Genomic DNA, 20984 nt, shown 5'->3' with positions numbered 1-20984 from the left:
TCTCATACAATCATTAATGCACGGCAAGTACGGAATATGTACATCGCGTGGTCTGTGCCAGGATTGATAACAAATTGTGGGAGTTGAGATCCACTAGATGCGATGATTCTCTGCTGAATGCTACTTCCCCCTTTTTTCAAGCCGGACGGTCCAATGGTTCGGCAATCTAAACATAGAACAAGATATGGAATAGGCAGTCGTGAAAATCGGTATCAGTCAAGGATAATGGAAGTTTTAGTAAGATCGAGGCCCGCTAAATTTTTAGAGATATGTTGGAAAGGGGGCGGAAACAATCCAGTGAGATTCATCCAAAATCAATAGTTATGGAATGTGGAGTCTGGGGCCGCCACGAGGTCATTGAGCTTTCTTTGAACCACATGCCCCTATCATGGAACTTGACCGAGTATTGAACTTTAGGAACGAAGACATGACCATAGACCATAATTAGAACAAATGAGTCTACGGAGTACAGGGAGTTCATTCGTCTCGACTCGAGCGCCTAGAAGGGCTGCTGATCCTCATTGCGCACAGATTCCAGTGTAAGCCCCGAGATCCGTACTCGAACTGGGCAAGGGGATTTACCCATTTTGAGTTAAGGAAACGATGCGCTACTGTCAGGAACAATCACGCGGTCTCTTGAATCGGCAGGTGCCATTCGTAGAGCTTAGGCTTCAAGCCACCACATTAGAGCGGTACGATGCAAAACCTCCAGGTCTAAGGCCCCAAGCCTCAATTAAATTCCCCCGCTTTATCTTTTTCCAAACAAGTCAAGCACTTGGGGCTTGCCAGACTAAGCCATTCAGGGAGGGTGGTCACAGCGCTGAGACTAGGCCCGCAAGCGGAGACACATCCGAGTTCTGCTTTTTCGCTTATTCAAATCGAGGACATGGGGATAATAGCAAAAGTGTCTGGATCGCGGGTTGCATCAGAGTCTGCAGTGTTCCATTGAGATCCACTTTGGACAAAGACCGAGACGGTCTAGGATCGAGTCAACAAGAATCCATTAACTGCAATGAGACGCACAAAATATGGTCTTAAGCATCCAGATGACCAAAGAAGTCAGCGCGTACGGAGTACCTTAATATTGATTATTGGGGAAGATTGATTCTCATTGAACCTTGTGCCGTCATCCCGTAAAGCGCTGAGGGAAATACATCCACGGCTTGTTCAGGGGTAAAGTGGATCTTCCAAACCAGGAAAGTGTGGATCGGCGGACGGCCTGAAACCGCTAAAAAACGGGTTCATTTCCTTTGTCACATATTTTCATAGTGCAATTAAACGTGCGGAGTACATTTCAGAGAAATGAAACAGATAGTAGTGGTTTTACGAAAAGCGAAACAACAACAGGAAGATGTACTGCGTTACTCGAAGTAAGGAAGTTGTCTTGGGGTAACCCACTGCGATCGTCGTAGTTCCCACTAATACTCATTAGCGGCGCAAGTAAATTACTGAAACTGTTACAGTGAAACTGGTCTTTGCTCCCACGCGCCTCTTCTGTCCAATCAGTTGACAACATTGAAGGTTCAACCTTTCGGGCGGTGCAAAAGCCCCCCCGTACCGAGTACTTTGAACTTGCGGTGTGGATATAGTGTAGATTAAGTAACTTCTACCATTCTACCATGACGACTCCATAATGACAACTAACTGTACTGACTTCTGGTAATCAGCAAGTAAAACACCGTAACCGTATGCAGGTACACAGAGCCAAGAAGCTTCCCCTTTTTTTTAATTGTTTATTTTTTTTTTAGGGGCGACTACTGATGAGGTGTTGATCTCCGGCTAATCTCCCTGTTCATACAAAGGGCCCTCAGATCCCCCCATCAGTCCCTTCTTTTTCTTCTCCAAGTACATCTTCGTTGCCTACGCATTCAGTCACTCTCTAGACTTCGGTCATCCACTCTTTCAAACTCAAACCACTACATTCTTTCTAAGCTCCACGCTTCTATAATCACCTTTACGGTCTTACTTCTCACAAATTCAAAATGCGTTTCACCATTGCTACCGTTGCCTTCTTCGCCGGCCTGGCTGCCGCTATGCCCAACGGCGCTGACACCACCGTCTACGAGACTGACGAGGTTACCATCATCTCCTGCGCTCCTACCGTCACCAACTGCCCCGCCAACTCTGGTGTCGCTACCTCCGTCCCCGCTGCTGTGACCACTGCCACTGTTCCCAACGGTGTTGGCGCTAACTCCTCCCCCGCTCCCTCCAGCGGTGGTGCTGCTCCCTCCGGCCCGGCTGCCTCTGCTCCCGCTCCCTCGGTTGCTCCCACCTGGACCACCTCCGTCCCCGCTGTTGCCCCCAGCGCTCCCGCTGGTAACGGTGGCTCCCCCGCCGGCGGTGCTTCCCAGTCTTACACCGTGATCGCTCACACCACCTGCGTGCCTACTGTCATCTACTCCACCGTCCCCGTCCCCGTCGGTACCTCCCCCGTCACTGCTGGCTCCGGTGGCTCTGCTCCCCACGCCTCCGGCACCCCCGTTGCTAGGTAAGCTTATATCCATATCTGATATAAAAACAACACTAACATCCATCTAGCGGTGCCGCTGCTGCCTCCGCCTCTGGCTCCGCCGCTGCCTCTGCCACCCCTGTCTACAGCGGTGCTGGTGCCGTCTCTGGCTCCATTGGCTTCGCCGGTCTCGCCGCCGTCGCTGCCTTCATCCTGGCTTAAATGACTCCATCCTGATGGTTGCTATCTCTCTAACTCCACTTCGTGGAATTAGCGTGTAGTTTAATCCAAAACGGTATGGTACGGGAGTGGAGAAGATTTCTTTGTGATTTAAATAGGCTCTGGTGATTTACCTGGCCGAAGTCTTGTACTTGATTCTGATTGGATATGCTCTATCCCCTTGCTATTTTTCTTGATATACATATTTCCTCTTCTTGGGCTTCCTGGATAGCTTCGAAAGTTGTGTGAAGCGCTTGGTGGCTTGAGCACGACCTTAATGTAAACCATGACTGCTTTCACCATTTCCTCGCTTTCCAGCGTTCCCGTAAACCTTTTCGAATGTACCCATACCACTTTGCTATTTTATTTCCCTTGTAATCTAGATGCGTGAATGTGAATCCATGTCTCTATCCTCGTCTCCATCTTTGGTCATTTAGTTTTAGTCCACCTGGGCAGAGATATACAGATCAATACCTTTGTATCACAGGCATTTGTACAGGCCAATGGGTACATAAATATGTTCCTTAATGTGCATAGAGTCCTCTGGAGCTCTGAACACCTACCGGGGCATGAGTGTTAGAAGCCATATCAGAACATGAGAGGTAAACTGTGAAGTAGTCGATGGAGATTATCAAAAAAAACTTTATCGAGGGAGAAATCTTATACAAAATATACAGGAGTTCCGCTTACCGGGTACCCGGGTCTAGAGAGCTATATCCGTATATCTGTGGAATGTGCTGGTCATCTCTCAACATCGAAGCTCCTATTGGTGTCATATTGATAGGATTCGCGCAGTATACCCGATTCGGACCTAATGTTGGTCCCCGCAGCTTGAGACAAGCTAGTTTCCATATGTGCCCACAGCCTACCTTTCGGCCCCCACAGTTCCATCCAAGCGTCTGGAGGTCATACAAGTGCCGAACCCAATCGACTTTACCAACGGTAGCCCCATCGATGCCTGATTATGGATATATGAGGTCATGGTGGCACAAAAGCAAATATCTGGGCTAAATTTGCTTTCAAGTTTGGGAGAGATCCAGGGTTGTTGGGTCACGTGTGAACCGTAACTATGACAGATGGGGCGTGGAAGGAAGGCTAATGTTCCTAGTTTCTTCCTTGGAACTTTCTTTGTCTGCGTGGCTTGCGTGTTTGAAAAAAAGGTGCGAGTTGTACCTATGATCTGTAATTGTGACAATTTGTACAAATGCATGTATAAACAAGAATGTATCTTGTCATTAATGCGATATAGATTATCCTAGGATTTGAGTTGATTCTGTGAGTATAGTGGAGAATCGATAATAAAAACATCGTTTATTGACCAGCTGCATATATCTATACGAAGGATTGAAGTTCCGTTGCATTGGTGTTTATAAACATTGACGGAGCCGCCGATGAAGTCGGGGATGAGCGGAAATATTATAGGTCTCAGGCCATCTGATTGGTGAACCAAAAATAGGTGACTCCACTTCTCTCATTTCAGTGGCCAACTACCCTTCCATGCGAGATTGATGCTTACTTCCTCATACTGTAATTATGCGCAATTCCGATGTACGAAATATGATCCTCTAGCTCTTTGGCGAGACGTTCCACTCATCGGAGGTTTCGATTCTTGGTACCGGAAGGAATTCCAGACCAACAACAGTGTTAGATATCTCACTTTATCAAGATCAACAGCAGCCCCCTACGACCATGCTAATCAATGGGGCTAGGGACTCCAGAAAAAACGGACCCGCAGAATTCCAAGTGTTCCATGATTTCATGGCGTCTCTTGTGGAATTGAACTAGCACGCACCAAGGATCGGGGCTAGTGAATCGCATTTCCAAATCTCCACCACCGATACCATCAAACTATCTAGTCAAAACAGTTTAGATGTTGGATAACGGTTGGGGCCCAAGGCTGACTACGGCGCTACATTCAACTTTTTGATCCATATCGGCAACAACAACATTTTATATAGGATCTCACGTTTGTCATGTGGCGATGAGTCCGTGCCCCTACGCGGCCTTTCGAACAAAGGATTCTAATGATTCCTAATTTCCTTCGGGAGAGGGGTTCTTAGGGTCAGGGCCCGCTTAGCCACACTTAAAGGACAAAATGTTAGCCCCAGACAGGAAATGTTCCGAATCAACTAATCCCTCTAAAGAAATCACCCACCCCCCGATTGAAAAATCATAGCTTCATCTTTGGAGAAGCCGCATAATTCGAGTGGTGTATATCTCGGAACTTTTGCCGGCAACACGCCCGGGCCGAGTTTCATTTCAGGGTCTAAGTTCCATGATCTAACGTTACATTTTCCATACGACCTCCTTCCCACTACCTTTTATCTTCACCTGTGTCTATCAGCGTCACAAGAAGTTTAGTACGAGGGTACATATACTACATCCAAAGCGCCTGATTTGTACAGCATGCCCTTTTGTGCTCTCCTCCAGAGATGCCCACTGGGTATTCAAAAGTATCTGGCCCGTCCCGGTCCTCCTATGATGGACTTGTCGTCACTGGACGGCCCGCCTATCTTTGATACAAGGAACGCCATTTCATCAGGCCCAATCGACTTCTCGTCCTTGGATGGGGGTCCCGTCATCGCCGACCCGGTAATCTTTCTGCCCCCAAACCCTACCGTCTCTTGTATCCATGAGGAGCCGCCCACTCCGCAGACCGATGCCCAATATCATTTACTTTCGAAACCTCTTCCCCCAAGACCCTCTACAGATTCGTCATGGCAACGGGCCAGGGTCGTCAGACGGACATCCAATGCTGACGACGATGCAACCAATGCCCTCGGACGTGCCCCCGTCCGACGACGACAAGCGAGCCCTAGCGAGGATATATCTCTGGTAGATGAGTACAACCATGATCGCTCACGCCCGGCCATTCAAGTCTTGACAAACCCGGCCGCTTCTCAACCTAGACGATCTCACAGCTGTGATCCTCTTGTCTGGTTGGAAGAAGAAGGTCTATGGGAGATACCTAGTCGGTGGCCGTCACGCACAACGGTCCCATCCCAACACAGTCAACGCAGTCGCCGTCGATCATCTGTATCCACCGTCTTCAGTGCCATACCTGATGGATGGCCTATACACATGCATCATGGATGGCCACCACATCAATTTGACACCGTTCGTGTCCATATTGACAGTGCTTTAGGCGAATTACCCCCTTCCTATGACAGTCACGCTTTTAGTCCCACTTATGTGATGCGAATGCAAGATGGGCCGTTGGCAGGATGGAGCGCTGTCTCGCGTCGCGTGACCAATGTATCGGCTAATTGACGCCACCAATGGGTCCATTTGTTTTTGCGATCAAGAACTGGACATCCCAACCGAAATCTCAAAAGTGAACTGGTTCTACATGGAGCACATTACTATAGAATGCCTGGGCGTTGAGGCACCGATTTGATACCCCCTCGTTTCCCCACTGGCTGACCGGGTCTACCGGGGACGATCTTTTTTGATTCTTGATTTTTGATTTTTGATTTTTTGATCTTTTTCTGCGGGTAGTTTCCTACAACTATGGCGTTCCATATATACCTATATATATGCCGCCAAGATAATTGAATATATGATTGACAACCACTCTGTTGGAAAATCCCCTCTTTTTTTCCGTACTTCTGTCTTATGAGGGGCAAATGCATACCCCCTGGTCCAAGTGTTGCCATTTGCAAACGGCATTTTGGATCCACATCCTCCACCGCTCGTTATACTTTCGTTATGTATGGCGCTTACATGGGCAAAACAACTAGGGATATTTAAATTCGAGGCTGGGGTAGATGATCAATTCTGACCGAAGCTTCTCGAATCTATAATTTCTATCACATTGGTCCACGATGCAAGTGTCATGCGGCCGGGGAGGGATTTTAGTGACTGACATGTCTCCAGTCCTCTCGCGCTAACACAGACCAGTAGCTCTCCAGCCTCTGTATTTATTTTTTTGGAGTCCACCAGTAATCATCAGAAGAAAAACAAGTAGAGGAGATATAAGTGAAAACGGTTCGATTTTTTTCCCTTTCTTTTCCCTTTCTTCTACCCGAGACACCTTTCCTACAGTCCTTTCCCAGACCAAGTCTAAATTGACAATTTTCAACCCCCTGAAGCAATGTGGACTCGACTATGATAAAAGAACAAAGTTGATCTATAATTTTTTTTGGCAGCGGAGAGAACCGTGGTTTGAAAACAACTTGAACCAGTTGAAAAGACCTTTTTCTATCCATTCCGATTCGGCGCTTCTACCGCCTTCGTCGTCCTTCGATTCCAGGAAAAAAGAAAAATCCTCCCAACCCAAATGGTCCAACTCGCCCATATCTTCAAAAAGGACAAGGTCAAGGAGAAAGAGAAAGAAGATCTCTCCCCCAAAATTCCCAAAACTTCAAAATCCAAGAAATCCAAGGACGAATCCGATAGTCCAATTTCGTCACCACGAACTTCCTTCTCCACATCCACCAAATCTCATCCCGCTAAATCCCCCTCCAAGTCTTCCTCCAAATCGCCCACCAAGAACCGATTCCACAGTCGGTCTTCTTCTACATCCACTCCGGCCCCGCCATTCAAATTCGGAGCCCGGTCTTCTAAAGACCAGGAATCTCATCCTCTTAACCTACCTCCCGACGAGCTGCGTCGTCGCCTGTCCGCTATGGCGGCCTCTCGGGATGATCAGCGAAGCTCCATGGACATTGATCCTCAGGAAGCCCAGCAGAACGGTGTGAATACTCAAGAACGCAGTCCGACCCCTCCTCCGCACCGCTCAAACTCGGACGCCGGCGAGGCCGACTCGTTCAAGTTGGCCGGTAACAAATTTTTCAAAGATGGCAATTACGCTCGTGCCATTGAAGAGTACAACAAGGGTATGCCTGCCCCTCACTGGAGCCTTTGATACGTCCGCTTTCATCTTATCCCTGTTCAATGGACTAGATCACACGTGAAACAATGGTTTGCTAAAGCTTATTTTCTTCTGCTACAGCCATCGAGATTAACCCCAACTCGTCCGCCTACCTGTCTAACCGCGCTGCGGCTTACATGTCCGCTAAGCAATTCCTGAACGCCCTCGAGGACATTGAGCGAGCAAACGAGCTCGACCCTACCAATGCGAAGATCGTGCACCGATGGGCTAAGATCCTGACAAGCCTGGGTCGTCCCGCCGAGGCCCTCGAGGTGTTGTCCCGAGTGGACCCGCCCGCGACTGCGACCGACCGCGCCCCCGCTGAGAAGATGTTGAAATTCGTCCGCCAGGCCGAGGAAACTCTTGCCGAGGACCGTGGTGGCTCGATGGCGATTTTCTGCCTTGACCAGGCCCGCCAGGGTCTCGGACTGGGCGTGAAGGAGCCTCGCAAGTGGACTCTGCTGACCGCCGAGGCGCAGCTGAAGATGAACAACAGTAACTCGCTGGGTAAGGCGCAGGATCTGGCCATCGGACTGCTGCGGGAGAACAGCCAGGATCCTGATGCGATGATGATTCGTGCGCGGGCATTCTACGCCTCCGGCGAGACGGACCAGGCGCTGAAGCTGTTGAAGATGTGTCTTGGGCTGGACCCGGATATGAAGGCCGCAATCAAGCTGCTGCGCATGGTGCAGAAGTTGAGCCGAACAAAGGAAGAGGGTAATGCTGCTTTCAAGGCTAAGGATTACCGTCGTGCCATTGACCTCTGGAGTCAGGCTTTGGAGGTGGATCCTACCAACAAGGATATGAACTCGAAGATCCTGCAGAACCGTGCCCAGGCTTATATCAACCTGAAGGAGTATGACACTGCTATCCAAGACTGCACTGAGGCTCTGCGTTTGGATCCTGATTACCTCAAAGCCCTGAAGATGCGTGCCAAGGCTTACGGTGGCGCGGAGCAGTGGGAAGAGGCTGCTCGTGACTACAAGAGTGTTGCTGAGAAGAACCCATCCGAGAAGGGTATCCAAGAAGATATTCGTCGGGCCGAGTTTGAGCTGAAGAAGTCTCAGCGCAAGGACTACTACAAGATCTTGGGGGTCGGCAAGGATGCCAGTGAGACCGAGATCAAGAAGGCCTACCGCAAGTTGGCTATCCAATACCACCCGGATAAGAATCGTGATGGCGAGCTTGGCGATGAGAAGTTCAAGGAGATTGGTGAGGCCTACGAGACTTTGATGGACTCTCAGTAAGTGTTGATTCCTACCATCATATCTATCCACACTAACAACCAATCTAGGAAGCGTGCTGCTTATGACAATGGTGACGACCTGATGGACCCAGCTGATATGTTCGGCGGCATGGGAGGCATGGGCGGTATGGGTGGTATGGGCGGAATGGGAGGTATGGGCGGCATGAACGGCTCCCATATCAACATTGACCCGAACATCCTCTTCAACATGATGAACGGCGGTGGCGGTGGCGGCTTTGCCTCTGCCGGCGGCCACCCATTCGGTGGTCAATCTCGTGGTGGTGGATTCCCTGGCGGTTTCTCCTTCTAGAGAATGTGAACCTCCATCCCTATACGACACCCCTCCAATTTCAATTCCAATACAATTCCAATCCAGGCCCAGGGATAACATTCAAGGCTTCTCCAGAACCGTGGGAATGTTCAATGTTATACCAAGATGGTCCTATTCAACTTGATCTCCCCCACGCTTGGAGATACGTTCGCACCGATACCGATCGGCTGCAGCTGGATGCCGCTATATCCACGATTTTACATTTTTTTATTGGACGAGAAGACGATATCCTGTTGTTGACGAAAATGCGTGAATCGCCTCATTTCTCGCCATCTACTTTGACGCTTCCCGAAGCAAAATGATTCCCAACGATAGACACCTTGCCTTTTTTCTAGTTCTTACCTGTTTTCCTTTCATATGTTTTCTATTTTCCATCTTCCATTTTCCATTCTCCCTTTTTACGTCTGCCATCTTGAGCTGAGCTGAGCCGTGTTTGTGTACATGAGTGCTGGAAGGAAATGAATAAATGACCGCGGTGCATTCTGGACTGACCGTTCACCGGGATATGCGATACATCAAACATCATTCGTGGAGTTTTGTTCTGACTTTACTTTTTTCTCCTGGTTGGTGTTGATAAATGAATTGAGGATTATGGCATTTCTTGACCTGGGTAGACTTTGAGACTACAAGAAAGCTTCAGAGTTTCCTTTGCTTGAGAGAACACTTGAACACCTAAAAGATTCAATATGTAAGCTGGTAGGTAGACTTCAGTATCAGCAAACTCATTGATTGAATACTTCCACGAATAAAATATAGAACGTAAGACATCACTGATTTACTTCGACAATCTGCTATATACGTCCCCAATACCTCACATCGACGTGCTGGTCAACTGTACTATTAGAAACAACATAAAGCATAAAGCGTCAAACAAAAATGGTAGGGGGGAATCTCAAAAAAGTTGGTGGTGGCCAAAAGCGAATGAATGTACCAGAGAAGAGTATGCAGCAAACTCCGCCGCTAATGAGAAATGAAAGGGCAGGGATAACGGCGTAAAAGAAGAAACAAGAGAACCAATCGCTAAATGGGGAAACATGTCCAGATGCCTGACTGCCCAATTGCAGAGAAAAAACAAAATAGATTCCGGTCTTAGACGTAGCCAAGACCTCCGAGAATGCTTTTGCAATCTGGGATTGATAGAGCAGTGACGCCCAGATTTCGGACGAGAGCTCCAGCACGAAGACGCTGGAGGCCGATAGCAACCTTCCAAGCCTCAGTGTCCTGTAGCACGAAAACGTAGCGCTTCCCCTCCTGATCACGGATACTGGCGCGGAGAACGTGAAGACCGCGGAATTCGGACTGAGGAGCGCGAGCGTCGTTGACTCCACTGGCCGTGGCGCTGCGAGCGAAGCATGCACTTGGGGATGCTAGACGGCAGGTATTCTTGCAGACTTTGAGAAGGTTTACAAGGAAGGCATCGGATTCTTCATTCGTAGGCACTGAATGGGCACCACCGCCGCGACGGAAGGAGAAGGGGTTGCTGGAGCCAGGTTTGGCGGGTGGGGCACCCATTTGGGGACACCAGACCTCAGTGAGTTTGAGAGTCCAGGCTTTCACGTCCCATTCGCGTTGTCCGACTCCTCTAAGGTCGTCGTCGACGAAGAGTCCCTCGGTGGTGATTCGGAGCACGAGTCCGTCTGTTACCATGCCCTGGCCTGAGACGAGTTGGGAAACTGGGGTTTTCATGAAAGCGTTGTTGAATTGATAAACTCCTTGGATCACGATCTTGTCAGGATCCTTGGTGGAGTATGCACTGCGGGTTGATGGTGGAGGTGTTGTCCGAGCTGTCGATTGAGATGGGGCATATGATGATTCAGAATAAGCAGAGCCAGAGCCAGATGCGCCGCCATATGGCCGGCGTGGACGATCGTAGGGACGAAATGAATATGCATCATCTTCCTCCACGGTCGTCCTGGCAGTTGGAAAGGGCGGTTGTTTCTTGGGGGAAGGAGTCCGAGGAGCACTGGTAGCGCTGGCAGGACTAGCAGGTTTTTTGTTCGCTGCTTTCTCTTTGGCCTCTTGGGCCTTCTTCTCAGCATATCTCTTTGCCGCGGCTTCTTTGAGGGCAGCGAATTTGGCCATGGCCTCTTTCTGAGCTGCAGCCTTAGCAGCTGCTTCTTTCTCGGCGGCCTCTTTGGCAGCCTTTTCCTTTGCCTCTCTCGCCAAGCGGTCGGTCGTCGCCTTTGCTTCGGCAGCGAGCCTTTCAGCCTCAGCCTTGGCTTCAGCAGCTTCTTTTTCATGCTTTGCACGAGCCTCGGCGACCTCTTTCTCCAAGCGTTCGCGAGCTTCTTTCTCAGCAGCTGCCTTGGCATCTGCCATCTCTCGTTCAAGCTGCTCTCGACGCTCCTTCAACTCTTTCTCCATGGCTTCGCGCTCCGCTGCCCTTTGCTTCTCCTTGGCTTCTTGATCTCGCTTACGCTTGAATTCATCCATCCTTCGGCGCAATTCCTCTTTACGCTTGGCCTCTTCGCGTTCGCGCTCCTTTTCGGCCTTCTGTTTCTCTCTTTCCCTCTCCTCCCTCTCCTTCTCTTTTTGTCTTTCTCTTTCTCTTTCTCTTTCCTTCTCCTTTTCCCTTTCTCTCTCTTCCCTCTCCCTCTCCCGCTCCTTTTCTCTTTCTCTCTCCTTCCTTTCCTTCTCCCTCTCCTGCTCCCGCTCTCTTTCCCTTTCCCTTTCCCTCTCTCTTTCTCGTTCTTTCTCCTTTTCCTTCTCTGCTTCCGGATTCGGAGGAGAATTGGCATTAGTTTTGTTCTGATTACCGTACTGGTTGCCCGGATTTGGTCCTCCAGGATTTCCATGTTGCTGCCGTTGTTGTCCCGATCCGTTATACTGCTGCTGTCCCGGTCCACCCCCATAGTTCTGCTGTCCATTGCCCTGGTTGGCATTAGATTGGCTGTTCGTATTTGGCCCACCAGTGCCAGGACCAGGACCAGCTCCCGAGAAGCCTCCCTTTCCACCAAAGAAGCCATCCATCTTGGACTGCGACAATCCAGCCAACCACCCAGCAATGCCTACTCCCAAAGCCACAACAATCATTGCCATAGTGCTATGGCCAGTGCCATTTGAGGAGACAGCAGCAATGTACCACGTTTTGACTGCCGGTGAGATCAGGGACCAGGCAATGACCAATAGCATTGTACTTGCGGCGCCTGCGAAGAAGCTGTTGCGGTTTGTCTGCAAGGAGGGAAGATATAGGAAACCGGAACCGGAGGAGTGCGGGGGAATGACAAAGATATCGTAGTTCCCTGTCGGCAAGTCGGAAGATCTGCGGTATTCGCCTTCGGTGGTATGAGGGTTTTCACCATGCGGCGGCGGAGGAGGCGGTGGCCCATCCATGACGGGAGTTGTGCTTCAATATATAGTTGCGAGCGATCGAAAATTGCGCCTGGTTCGGATGATCGAAGCAAAGTAGATGTCCAAGATCTACTAACACTGCGCCGTTTCGTGTTACCCCGCTTATAGCAACCCAGTTCGTCTCGATTGAAATGACCTGGTTAGTCCTTAGACGGACAGGTTCTCAGCGCAAATGTGAGTCGATGGCCAGATCATGTTCGTTAAGAAAGTAGATCTGCACTGAGGCCCTAGGCCGCTCAGTGCGCGGGATGCCGTGTCAGATGGGAGGGGGTTTTGAAAGCAAGGTATATACAAAGAACTAAAAAAATGATGATTTCAGGGTCCAGCCGGATGGAGAAATCAAGGAAGGATATGGAGGGTCACAAGAAGAGGAAGAGTGTGTTGCTATGGGGGGACGGTTTGTTTAGGAGAAAGTGGGAGCCGCTAACGATCGGCGGCTCCATGCAGTAAAGACGTGGCCATCACACATAACAGAAACAAGGGCGCATCTGTCCCGATGTCACATTGATGGTTTATTGAAAGCTTTCTTGACGGGAAATCTGATATCTTTTCCACCCCTTGAAATGTTGAATTCTTCATAGGCCACGCGATGGAGTATCGGCCATTCAGTGGATGGAATGGACCCTGTAGTACGGCATCTAGGGATACCAGTTCAAGTCTGGGCCTTGCTTAATTTACTAGTATTTATTTCAACCTCGACTTGTTGGCGTTTAGATACTTCATCATAGACCGTCAATAGTGTCATAATATTCCATTTGTATATATTGTCCTTCGTGAATCTATTTTCAAAGTACAAATCGATGGCTTAAAAGTGTTTGTTTTGGTTTTCCCATATCGGGAATAGCGTCTACTGATTACCTCAGTATGTATTCAAGCCTCAGGCAGATAATGCGCCACTCCCAGTCTACGGGCCGAGTCTACGGGTCAAGTCTAAGTGACTTCTCCCTACTAAAGCCCATTTTGCCTAGATGAAATTGACAATATCAATGTGTTGTCATTCTTCAAGATTGAATATATTGAATATCAAATAATAAAAGAGTCTATATGCGAATGAACCTACATCTCTTGACTTCGAATGTTCACTAGGGGCGGAACCTTGAAAGGCTCCCGAAGTCGGGGTTGACTGGAAACCGTGTCGACTTTGCGGTCAAGCGTTGGGGCACTAATAGTCCGTTCTAGTGGGGCCATGACGGACTCCAGGTTCAGCTTCAGTAGAAGAATTTGACAAAATCAAAAATAAAATAGAATTCTCAGACTAGAACCATGAATCTGGCAGGCAGCAATTATACATGCAGATATAGAAGTTGTACCGTATTTGACTGAAGAGATAATCAGCCACCGCATCACGTCCCCAAGAGCGGAGGAATGCCCCATGATCTGGCCAGGCGGTGCGGAACCCTGATCAGGTCGATTCATTTCAAGTCACGGTACCTAATATATCAATACCATTTAATGAAAAGAAGGCAAGAGGAGGAAGAGTATTTCAAACAACATGTCATACTAGTTAGTTCTAAACTATCGAACTGCACTTTATAGTTGGTGCAAACCGTAAGGAGACAGGAACCGCAACGTGACCCGCAGCCGATGATTGGATCGTAATCCCCGACTTTCCAACTCCCCTTCTTTGCATAATCTCTACGTCTAACGTTGCAAAGAGGCTCTGTGTTTTGGCTTTTCACTTGCTCGTGGTAGTCAGGTACTGCCCCCTTTTCCCTCTTCTTTCCCCCGCCAACTTGTCCACTTGGCCCCCAGGCACCGTCTATCCCGCCCCGTCTCCTATGCGTCAATAGTTCGAACGTCCTCATCTATCCTCCTGCCCTTCAAGGGCAATCTCCCCCCGACACCATGTCCTCCTTTCAATCTCCCTCCCAGCCCTACCAGGGAAATGCGGCGCCATCTCGCCAATTCGCCTCGTACAACCCGGTCGCCGCTGCAGCTCCCGCGGGGACTTTCCTCCCCGGTACCAAAGTCCAGGTGGGTAGTCACCGCGTCGTGGTGGAGAAGTATCTCTCCGAGGGTGGCTTTGCTCATGTCTACGTCGTGCGACCGCCGAAACCGATCAATGGTGCGGAGACTGCAGTCCTGAAGCGGGTCGCTGTGCCTGACAAGGCGGCGCTGGCAAACATGCGCACCGAGGTGGAGACTATGAAGAAGCTCAAGGGCCACCGGCATATCGTGAAATATATTGATTCGCATGCTAATCAACTGCGCGGGGGCGGGTATGAGGTGTTCTTGCTTATGGAGTACTGCGGGGGTGGCGGTCTGATTGACTTCATGAATACCCGCCTGCAGAATCGGTTGACAGAGCCTGAGATCATCAAAATCTTCTCCGATGTGGCCGAGGGTGTGGCCTGCATGCACTATCTCAAGCCGCCCCTGCTCCATCGCGATCTCAAGGTGGAGAACGTGCTGATCTCGCGCACGGCGGGCGCACCCACCTATAAACTGTGCGACTTTGGATCCTCGGCCCCCCCGAGGCCTGCAGCGACGTCTGCTGCGGAGGGTCGATTGATTGAGGATGATGTGCAGCGACACACGACTCTTCAGTATCGAAGCCCGGAGATGATTGATGTCTACCGGAAGCAGCCAATTGATGAGAAAAGTGATATCTGGGCCCTTGGCGTGTTCCTGTACAAATTATGCTACTATACGACGCCTTTCGAGGAAGTTGGCCAAATGGCTATTCTCAACGCTACGTTCAAATACCCCGCATACCCCCAGTTTTCAGACCGGTTAAAGCTTTTAATCGGTGAGTTTGATCTTTCAGCGCTGCAGGGTTCATGACTGATGTAAACAGCATCGATGCTCAAGGAGCTTCCTGAGAAGCGCCCGAATATCTACGAAGTGGTAAAGGAAGTGTGTAAGATGCAAGGAAAAGAAATTCCTATCCGAGATGTGCGTTCTATTAATGTTTATCATCCTGGTCAAACTACTGATATCTCTAGATATACTCCAACCGATCTATCTCCGACGCACGGAAACACCAGGTCTTGCCTCCCACGCCTGTAGAGGCCCCTGCAGTGGGTGCCAAATTTACGCCTCCTATGCAAGAAACACAGATCATCCCAGAGATTGCGCCTATGCGACGAGGTCGGCCTGGCAAGCCCGAGTCCCAACGTGACTCTGCTAAGCCGAGTCCTTCCCCATACCGCGGTTCTACCAGTACATCTGACCCGTTCGCGGCTTTAGATGGAGGTTCCCGGGGGAAGATGACAGCAGACGAATTGTCCAAGCGATTTCCCTCATTGGAACAGTTTGATATCCTGCACGAAACGGGTGACAAATTCGACTTTGAGCCTGCCAAGGAGTCTAAAAACGAGGGCGAGGATCTCTCACAGAGACTTACCAATGCTTTGGCCGATGATGCTTTTGCTCGGCAATCTTCGCCCGAACGACAGGAACCGACCAGTCGGCAATCACAGACATCGCCCGTCCGAGCACCCAAGCTTCAAGAAGTCCCCATTCGGCAATCAGTCCCATTATACCAACCGACTCCTACGCGACCTGCAATGGTTTCAACGGGTACAATGACCTCACCTGCTCAGACGCCTCGTCTACCAGATGCGAAGCTGTCTAGCCGCCCAATTTACCGATTTCCTCCCTCAGAGGAGCAACGATCTGCGAGCCAGCCATGGTCCCAAGATGACCAGAAGGCCTCGTCGCCTCCTTCAAATTTGAGACCTGAGTCCAGCCCACGATTATCATCTGACCGACTTTCTCATCAGTCCAACTCCGCACGTCCTTCTATGGAACTGCGACGACCTACGACGCTAGATGTGAATGCACCTGCGGGTCGCTCGAGGTCTGCAGTTGGTAAAGGTCGTCCTGTTTCAGTGCAAGCCTCGGCGCGATACGACCTGCCGCACGATCACGAGGCTTCACGCTCCTCCTTGGATCTCTCACGCTATGAGGGTGGTGCGCCAATTCGCCCCGTTCGTACGGAATCGGATCGAGACTATGACCAGCCCAATATATCGTCGGATATGGACTACCTACGGGTCAAAGAGGAGGAAGAGAGCAATCGGAAGCGTGAGAAGCGTGCCAGCACTGGGGCCAAACACAGTAAGCGTAGCAGCTTGTCTACACTATCCTTTTCTGGAGGCAAGAATTTGTTCGCAGGTCGGTTTGGTGATGCGTTCCGCCGTTTCGAGAGCAGCAACCCAGACAAGCCTACGACTCCATCAGCTGAAGAGTTCCCTCAGCAAGCAATTATCAGCAGCTCAGAAAATCTGGAGTCTCCTACCGAGGGGTTTTCTCCATACCAAGATGATCCCCTGGATGACTTGGAACGCGAGGACATCTCCCCTGAGATGCGCCGTGAGCTAGAACGCCGTCGTCTCTCCCAGGAGGAGAAGCGGGTGGCCAATGCCGCAGCTGAATATCGGCGCCGGGTCGCCGAAGACGGAAGCGGTAGAGCTGGCACCGATGGACGGTCTCGTGTGATTCAAAACAGAGTCCAGACATTGCTCAGTGAGACCCAGAAGCCGGTTGTTCCGAAGTCCGCCACTGGCTATGGGAAATACACCGATACCCCTGCTTTGCAGGCAAAGCAGGATAGTGAGCAATCCTCGAACACTGGCACACTGCCCATCTCCAAAACCCCTGGTCCAGCTTTCAGCCGGCTTGAAGCAGTTGTTTCAGCTCCGCCAGATCGCCGGAAGGGAGCCAGTGCCCCTGCAGGACTCCCACAATCTACTACTTCATCTTCTACTCCACGCCCCACGACGTCGCGCCCAGCTGCGCCACCCAAGCCAAAAAACCTGCGTGTTGGTACTCAGGAGAGCTCCCGACCAGGAACCAGTGCCAGCCAAGACCGCAGCCCATCTTTCCAGCAGTCGACGGGACCGGGCGGGGAAGACTGGGAAGCCAATTTCAGCCGGCGTTTCCCTAGCCTGTCTGGAATAGAAATGGAGACAGAGATTGAGATCCCCAAGTTCCCGAAGCTGCGGACCCGGGAAGTGTAAAGAGATGTCGATAGATGTGATTTTAGTGTGCACTTTTAGCGTGTTCTGCTCGCATGGGCGCGTCTTGACGGGACGGTATGATCTTGTGGTGATGCATATATAGACAAGTGACATATTGGAAACTATCAGACTATGGAGAGTTCTAGGAATTTCGCTCTGAGTATGGAGGAAATGAATAAATCATGTCTTGACCTTCAGTTGACTTCTCGCTCTACAACTTCTTACACTGCGTATCGCGATAAAGCCTTCTTATCAATCTCACTTCACACCGCCTTCTCCACCTCCGGGAAACTTCCTTACGAGCACCAAAACAGCAACTGAATTCTATAAATACATTATCGTCATGGCTCCAGTCACGCTGAAGACGATCGATGGTAAGTGAAGCCACGAAATTGACAGCCAAACGGTGCTAAAAAGCAGCCACAGCCGACCTCAAGGAAGCAATCCAACACCTCTTCGAAATCCAATCCGCCGTGCACGGCTATCTAGGCCCAGAAACCCAACAAGAGCTAGTGCGCAAGATGTAAGTGCAGCTTCTTTAAAGCCGGCCGAACATGAACAATAGAAAGCCCCAAACTGACAATCTCCTAGCAAAAACCTCACCATCACCCTCTCCACCCTCTCCAGCCACACTCAAGAAACAGACCAGACAGACGGCCAATCCAATGACCCATCTAACCCCTCACTTGCCAGTATCCAACTTCCCCCCGAGATCATCGACTACGTGGATGCCGCACGCAACCCAGACATCTACACCCGTGAATTCGTCGAGCTGGTGCAGCGCGGAAACCAAGATCTAAAGGGAAAGCGCGAGGCATTCGCCGGGTTCCGGGACGTGTTAGCCCGCGAGATGCGCAGTGCCATGCCCGAGTGCCGCGGCGAAGTGGACCGCGTGGTTATTGCGACGGGGGGTAGTGTCGACCGCGATGGATCTGGAGCTGGGGCTGGAGCCGCTCAGGGACAATAGGACACAATACTACATGTGATGATCGAATCGGGACGAGCTTGCATCCGTCACTCCTTGCTTAGGGCCTTTGCGACGGTACGCCTTACAGATATTACAGCAAGCAGCTGCTGCAGTTACAGCCGCAGCCAAAAATCGATTGCTGGATATGGATCGCTACGTTGACCGCGTCGCATTCGGTCTCTTGGCTCCCGTCACCCAAAGAAGCAAACACAAACACGGGCTGTGCTTGGCGATGGGGTCGATTGCTTGATCTCATTATAATTTCAGGTCCGCGATAACGGCCCCCGAAGCTTGATGGTCTGAAAATAGACCCAGGGGACTGGCTGGTCAAAGACTGATCTCGGTATCATACTACCGAGTACATCGCGCAGCACTGGAAGATGGATACTATGACGATCTCGGAGATTTGAGCTTGGACATGAATCGCAGTGGCAAAGTCTTGAACGGGTAAGTCGGTGCGCGGTCGGGGGATAACGGCTATTGTTGCCCTGTGCCACTGTTCTCTGGAGTTAAAGTTCTGGGATTTCTTTCATCTCCGGTGCTTGCCGACTAGAGAAAATGATGCTTTGTTTCAGACCGGAACACAGGATTTTCCCCTGGAGCTGTGGAGGTCAATGCAACCTAACCTATCCTCACCGAGTCGATTGTTCTAATCAGGCGGCTCTATAGCCGAATTCCACATAAATCAACCAATGAGAATTGAGAATTATCCTTGTTCGTTATATACGTGTACGGTGAAGTCAGTCCATTGCGCGATGTGGGGGTTAGACCGCTTGTTGCCCCGGTTTTTGCCCCAGTATTCGATCCCCATACTGGCTACTATCTATACAAAGTATGTAGTTCCTGAAATAAATCGTGAATGAGTTACCGATCTAGATTACTGAAGGAAGTGGAATTTCCGTAAAATGGCGAGATCTGCGGCTTTTTCCTGATCCTTGCGCTATGTATTTACTTTAGTTCACGCCACGCATACGCATTGCCGGGGTTGAAATTCGAGGTATTGCAGGTATTGAAGGTATTGAACGTATCGATGAAGTCACAACTAAGACATTCAAGTCGGGTAATTTCTATACTTTGTTTAAATGGTCCTCAAAGTCTAGTTATAAGGTACATATCAAGTAAACTGTTTACTTAATTATTTACTTGATGAGTGAATCTCAAATCAATAAGATATGTAAAGAATACAAATCTATATCTGCAGGGATCAAAATCTTGCCTGAAGGTCCACATTGACCTCTTTCATGACTAGCCTAAAGCAAGCCCCCCCCCGCAAACCTGCGCCCCCAAGCCTTTCTTTCTCCCCACAGATCTTTCTCAGATTCGTCTCTCTCCATGTCTCGTTACAGAATGCACCCTCCCTAACATACCTCCGTCATGGCCAATATAACTGCCGCCGGTGATGGCATCACTGGCGGCTATAGGGGCAGCTCACTGGGTATGCAAATCACCATCGCGACTCTCGCCGGCGTCACTTGGTATAATGCATTCGAGCTTGTCACCCTTCTTTTCGTGACCTTTGCACAATATCGCGGTCTATACTTCTGGAGTTTACTTATTTCATCGTCCCTTGGTCTAATACCATACTCTCTGGGCTTCCTAATGAAGTTCTTCGACCTTACATCCGCAACCTGGTTGCCTGTCACTTTGCTTACCATCGGATGGTGGTGCATGGTAACTGGCCAATCGATTGTTTTATACTCACGCCTTCATTTGGTCATATCCAATCAACGGGTCCTACGGCGCGTCTTGGCTATGATTGTGATTGATGCCATCGCGCTGCATATCCCAACTACCGTCCTAACATACGGTACCAATCTGGCCGACCCCAACAGTCCCTATATTCGTGGTTATAATGTGATGGAAAAAATACAGATGACTGGCTTCTGTCTTCAAGAGTTTGTTATCTCGGGCTTGTACATTTGGGAAACGGTGCGCATGTTACGTCTCGATCCGGATCGCACCAAGCGCAAGATCCAGTGGCAGCTTCTCATTATCAACACTATCATCATCATTCTGGACTTGGGGTTACTGGTTGCCGAATACATGAACTACTATATCATGGAAACTATGCTTAAGGGGTGCGTGTACAGCATCAAGCTGAAGCTCGAGTTCGCCGTCCTGGGTAAACTCGTCCACCTTGTCCACAACCACATCTGGAAACCTGAGTCCTTCTCCGGGCCCGAAAATCTCCCCGACTTTGTCGATGCAACGCGCGTTCCCTCCGATGTCACTCACGCCGCTCCCACATTAAACATCCGGACTCCAGACTGGATGGATGCCGACGATATCTCCATCGCTATGTTTGAGCATTGCCCACCTACCAATTCCTCTGATGCTTCTGGCGAAACCCACCCCGTACACCCCACCGATTTTACGAATCCTTTTGTTCGATATCAGCGACACTCTTCTCGGTTATCTGAGAAGCCTCGGAAACCAGGGTAAGAGGCTTCGACCCGAAACCTTTTTTGTTATCTTTACGAATCACGACTTATGAATGAGATACCCTCCCTTGTTCTTGAGACTGGTGACATCCCATCAACCTACCACCTTCGAAGTATGGCTGCGATGAGGGTTATCCCCATCC

The 20984-nt window shown here is 50.0% G+C and overlaps 7 protein-coding genes across 7 annotated transcripts; 6 read left to right on the top strand and 1 right to left on the bottom strand.

Annotated features, from left to right (window-relative positions):
* Nucleotides 1-1982: 1982 nt before the first annotated feature.
* N7520_011548 (GPI anchored serine-rich protein) lies at nucleotides 1983-2671 on the top strand (the record flags this gene model as incomplete). The annotated part of the gene is made up of 2 exons (XM_057145481.1): nucleotides 1983-2488; nucleotides 2539-2671. 2 exons carry the CDS (start codon nucleotides 1983-1985, stop codon nucleotides 2669-2671), a joined length of 639 nt encoding a protein of 212 aa, XP_056991235.1.
* Nucleotides 2672-5074: 2403 nt separating this feature from the next.
* Nucleotides 5075-5938, top strand: N7520_011547 (uncharacterized protein; the record flags this gene model as incomplete). Its single annotated transcript, XM_057145480.1, has 1 exon — nucleotides 5075-5938. The coding sequence occupies one exon, from the start codon at nucleotides 5075-5077 to the stop codon at nucleotides 5936-5938; it is 864 nt and encodes a 287-aa protein (XP_056991234.1).
* Nucleotides 5939-6947: 1009 nt separating this feature from the next.
* On the top strand, nucleotides 6948-9097 carry N7520_011546 (DnaJ and TPR domain protein; the record flags this gene model as incomplete). Its single annotated transcript, XM_057145479.1, has 3 exons — nucleotides 6948-7506; nucleotides 7623-8784; nucleotides 8836-9097. 3 exons carry the CDS (start codon nucleotides 6948-6950, stop codon nucleotides 9095-9097), a joined length of 1983 nt encoding a protein of 660 aa, XP_056991233.1.
* A 1110-nt stretch (nucleotides 9098-10207) lies between these two features.
* Nucleotides 10208-12451, bottom strand: N7520_011545 (uncharacterized protein; the record flags this gene model as incomplete). Its single annotated transcript, XM_057145478.1, has 1 exon — nucleotides 10208-12451. One exon carries the CDS (start codon nucleotides 12449-12451, stop codon nucleotides 10208-10210), a length of 2244 nt encoding a protein of 747 aa, XP_056991232.1.
* A 1863-nt stretch (nucleotides 12452-14314) lies between these two features.
* Nucleotides 14315-17433, top strand: N7520_011544 (putative serine/threonine protein kinase; the record flags this gene model as incomplete). The annotated part of the gene is made up of 3 exons (XM_057145477.1): nucleotides 14315-15218; nucleotides 15267-15364; nucleotides 15415-17433. The coding sequence occupies 3 exons, from the start codon at nucleotides 14315-14317 to the stop codon at nucleotides 17431-17433; spliced, it is 3021 nt and encodes a 1006-aa protein (XP_056991231.1).
* Nucleotides 17434-17776: 343 nt separating this feature from the next.
* Nucleotides 17777-18400, top strand: nut2 (mediator complex subunit NUT2; the record flags this gene model as incomplete). Its single annotated transcript, XM_057145476.1, has 3 exons — nucleotides 17777-17807; nucleotides 17860-17956; nucleotides 18025-18400. 3 exons carry the CDS (start codon nucleotides 17777-17779, stop codon nucleotides 18398-18400), a joined length of 504 nt encoding a protein of 167 aa, XP_056991230.1.
* Nucleotides 18401-19774: 1374 nt separating this feature from the next.
* N7520_011542 (uncharacterized protein) lies at nucleotides 19775-20842 on the top strand (the record flags this gene model as incomplete). The annotated part of the gene is made up of 1 exon (XM_057145475.1): nucleotides 19775-20842. The coding sequence occupies one exon, from the start codon at nucleotides 19775-19777 to the stop codon at nucleotides 20840-20842; it is 1068 nt and encodes a 355-aa protein (XP_056991229.1).
* Nucleotides 20843-20984: the final 142 nt, after the last annotated feature.

Source organism: Penicillium odoratum (genome assembly GCF_028828045.1).
Source record: "Penicillium odoratum strain IBT 22623 chromosome Unknown utg000008l_segment0_segment0, whole genome shotgun sequence".
Lineage (NCBI taxonomy): Eukaryota > Fungi > Ascomycota > Eurotiomycetes > Eurotiales > Aspergillaceae > Penicillium > Penicillium odoratum.
The sequence above is the reverse complement of the archived record's forward strand: the minus strand, read 5'-3'. Positions and strand labels throughout refer to the sequence as shown.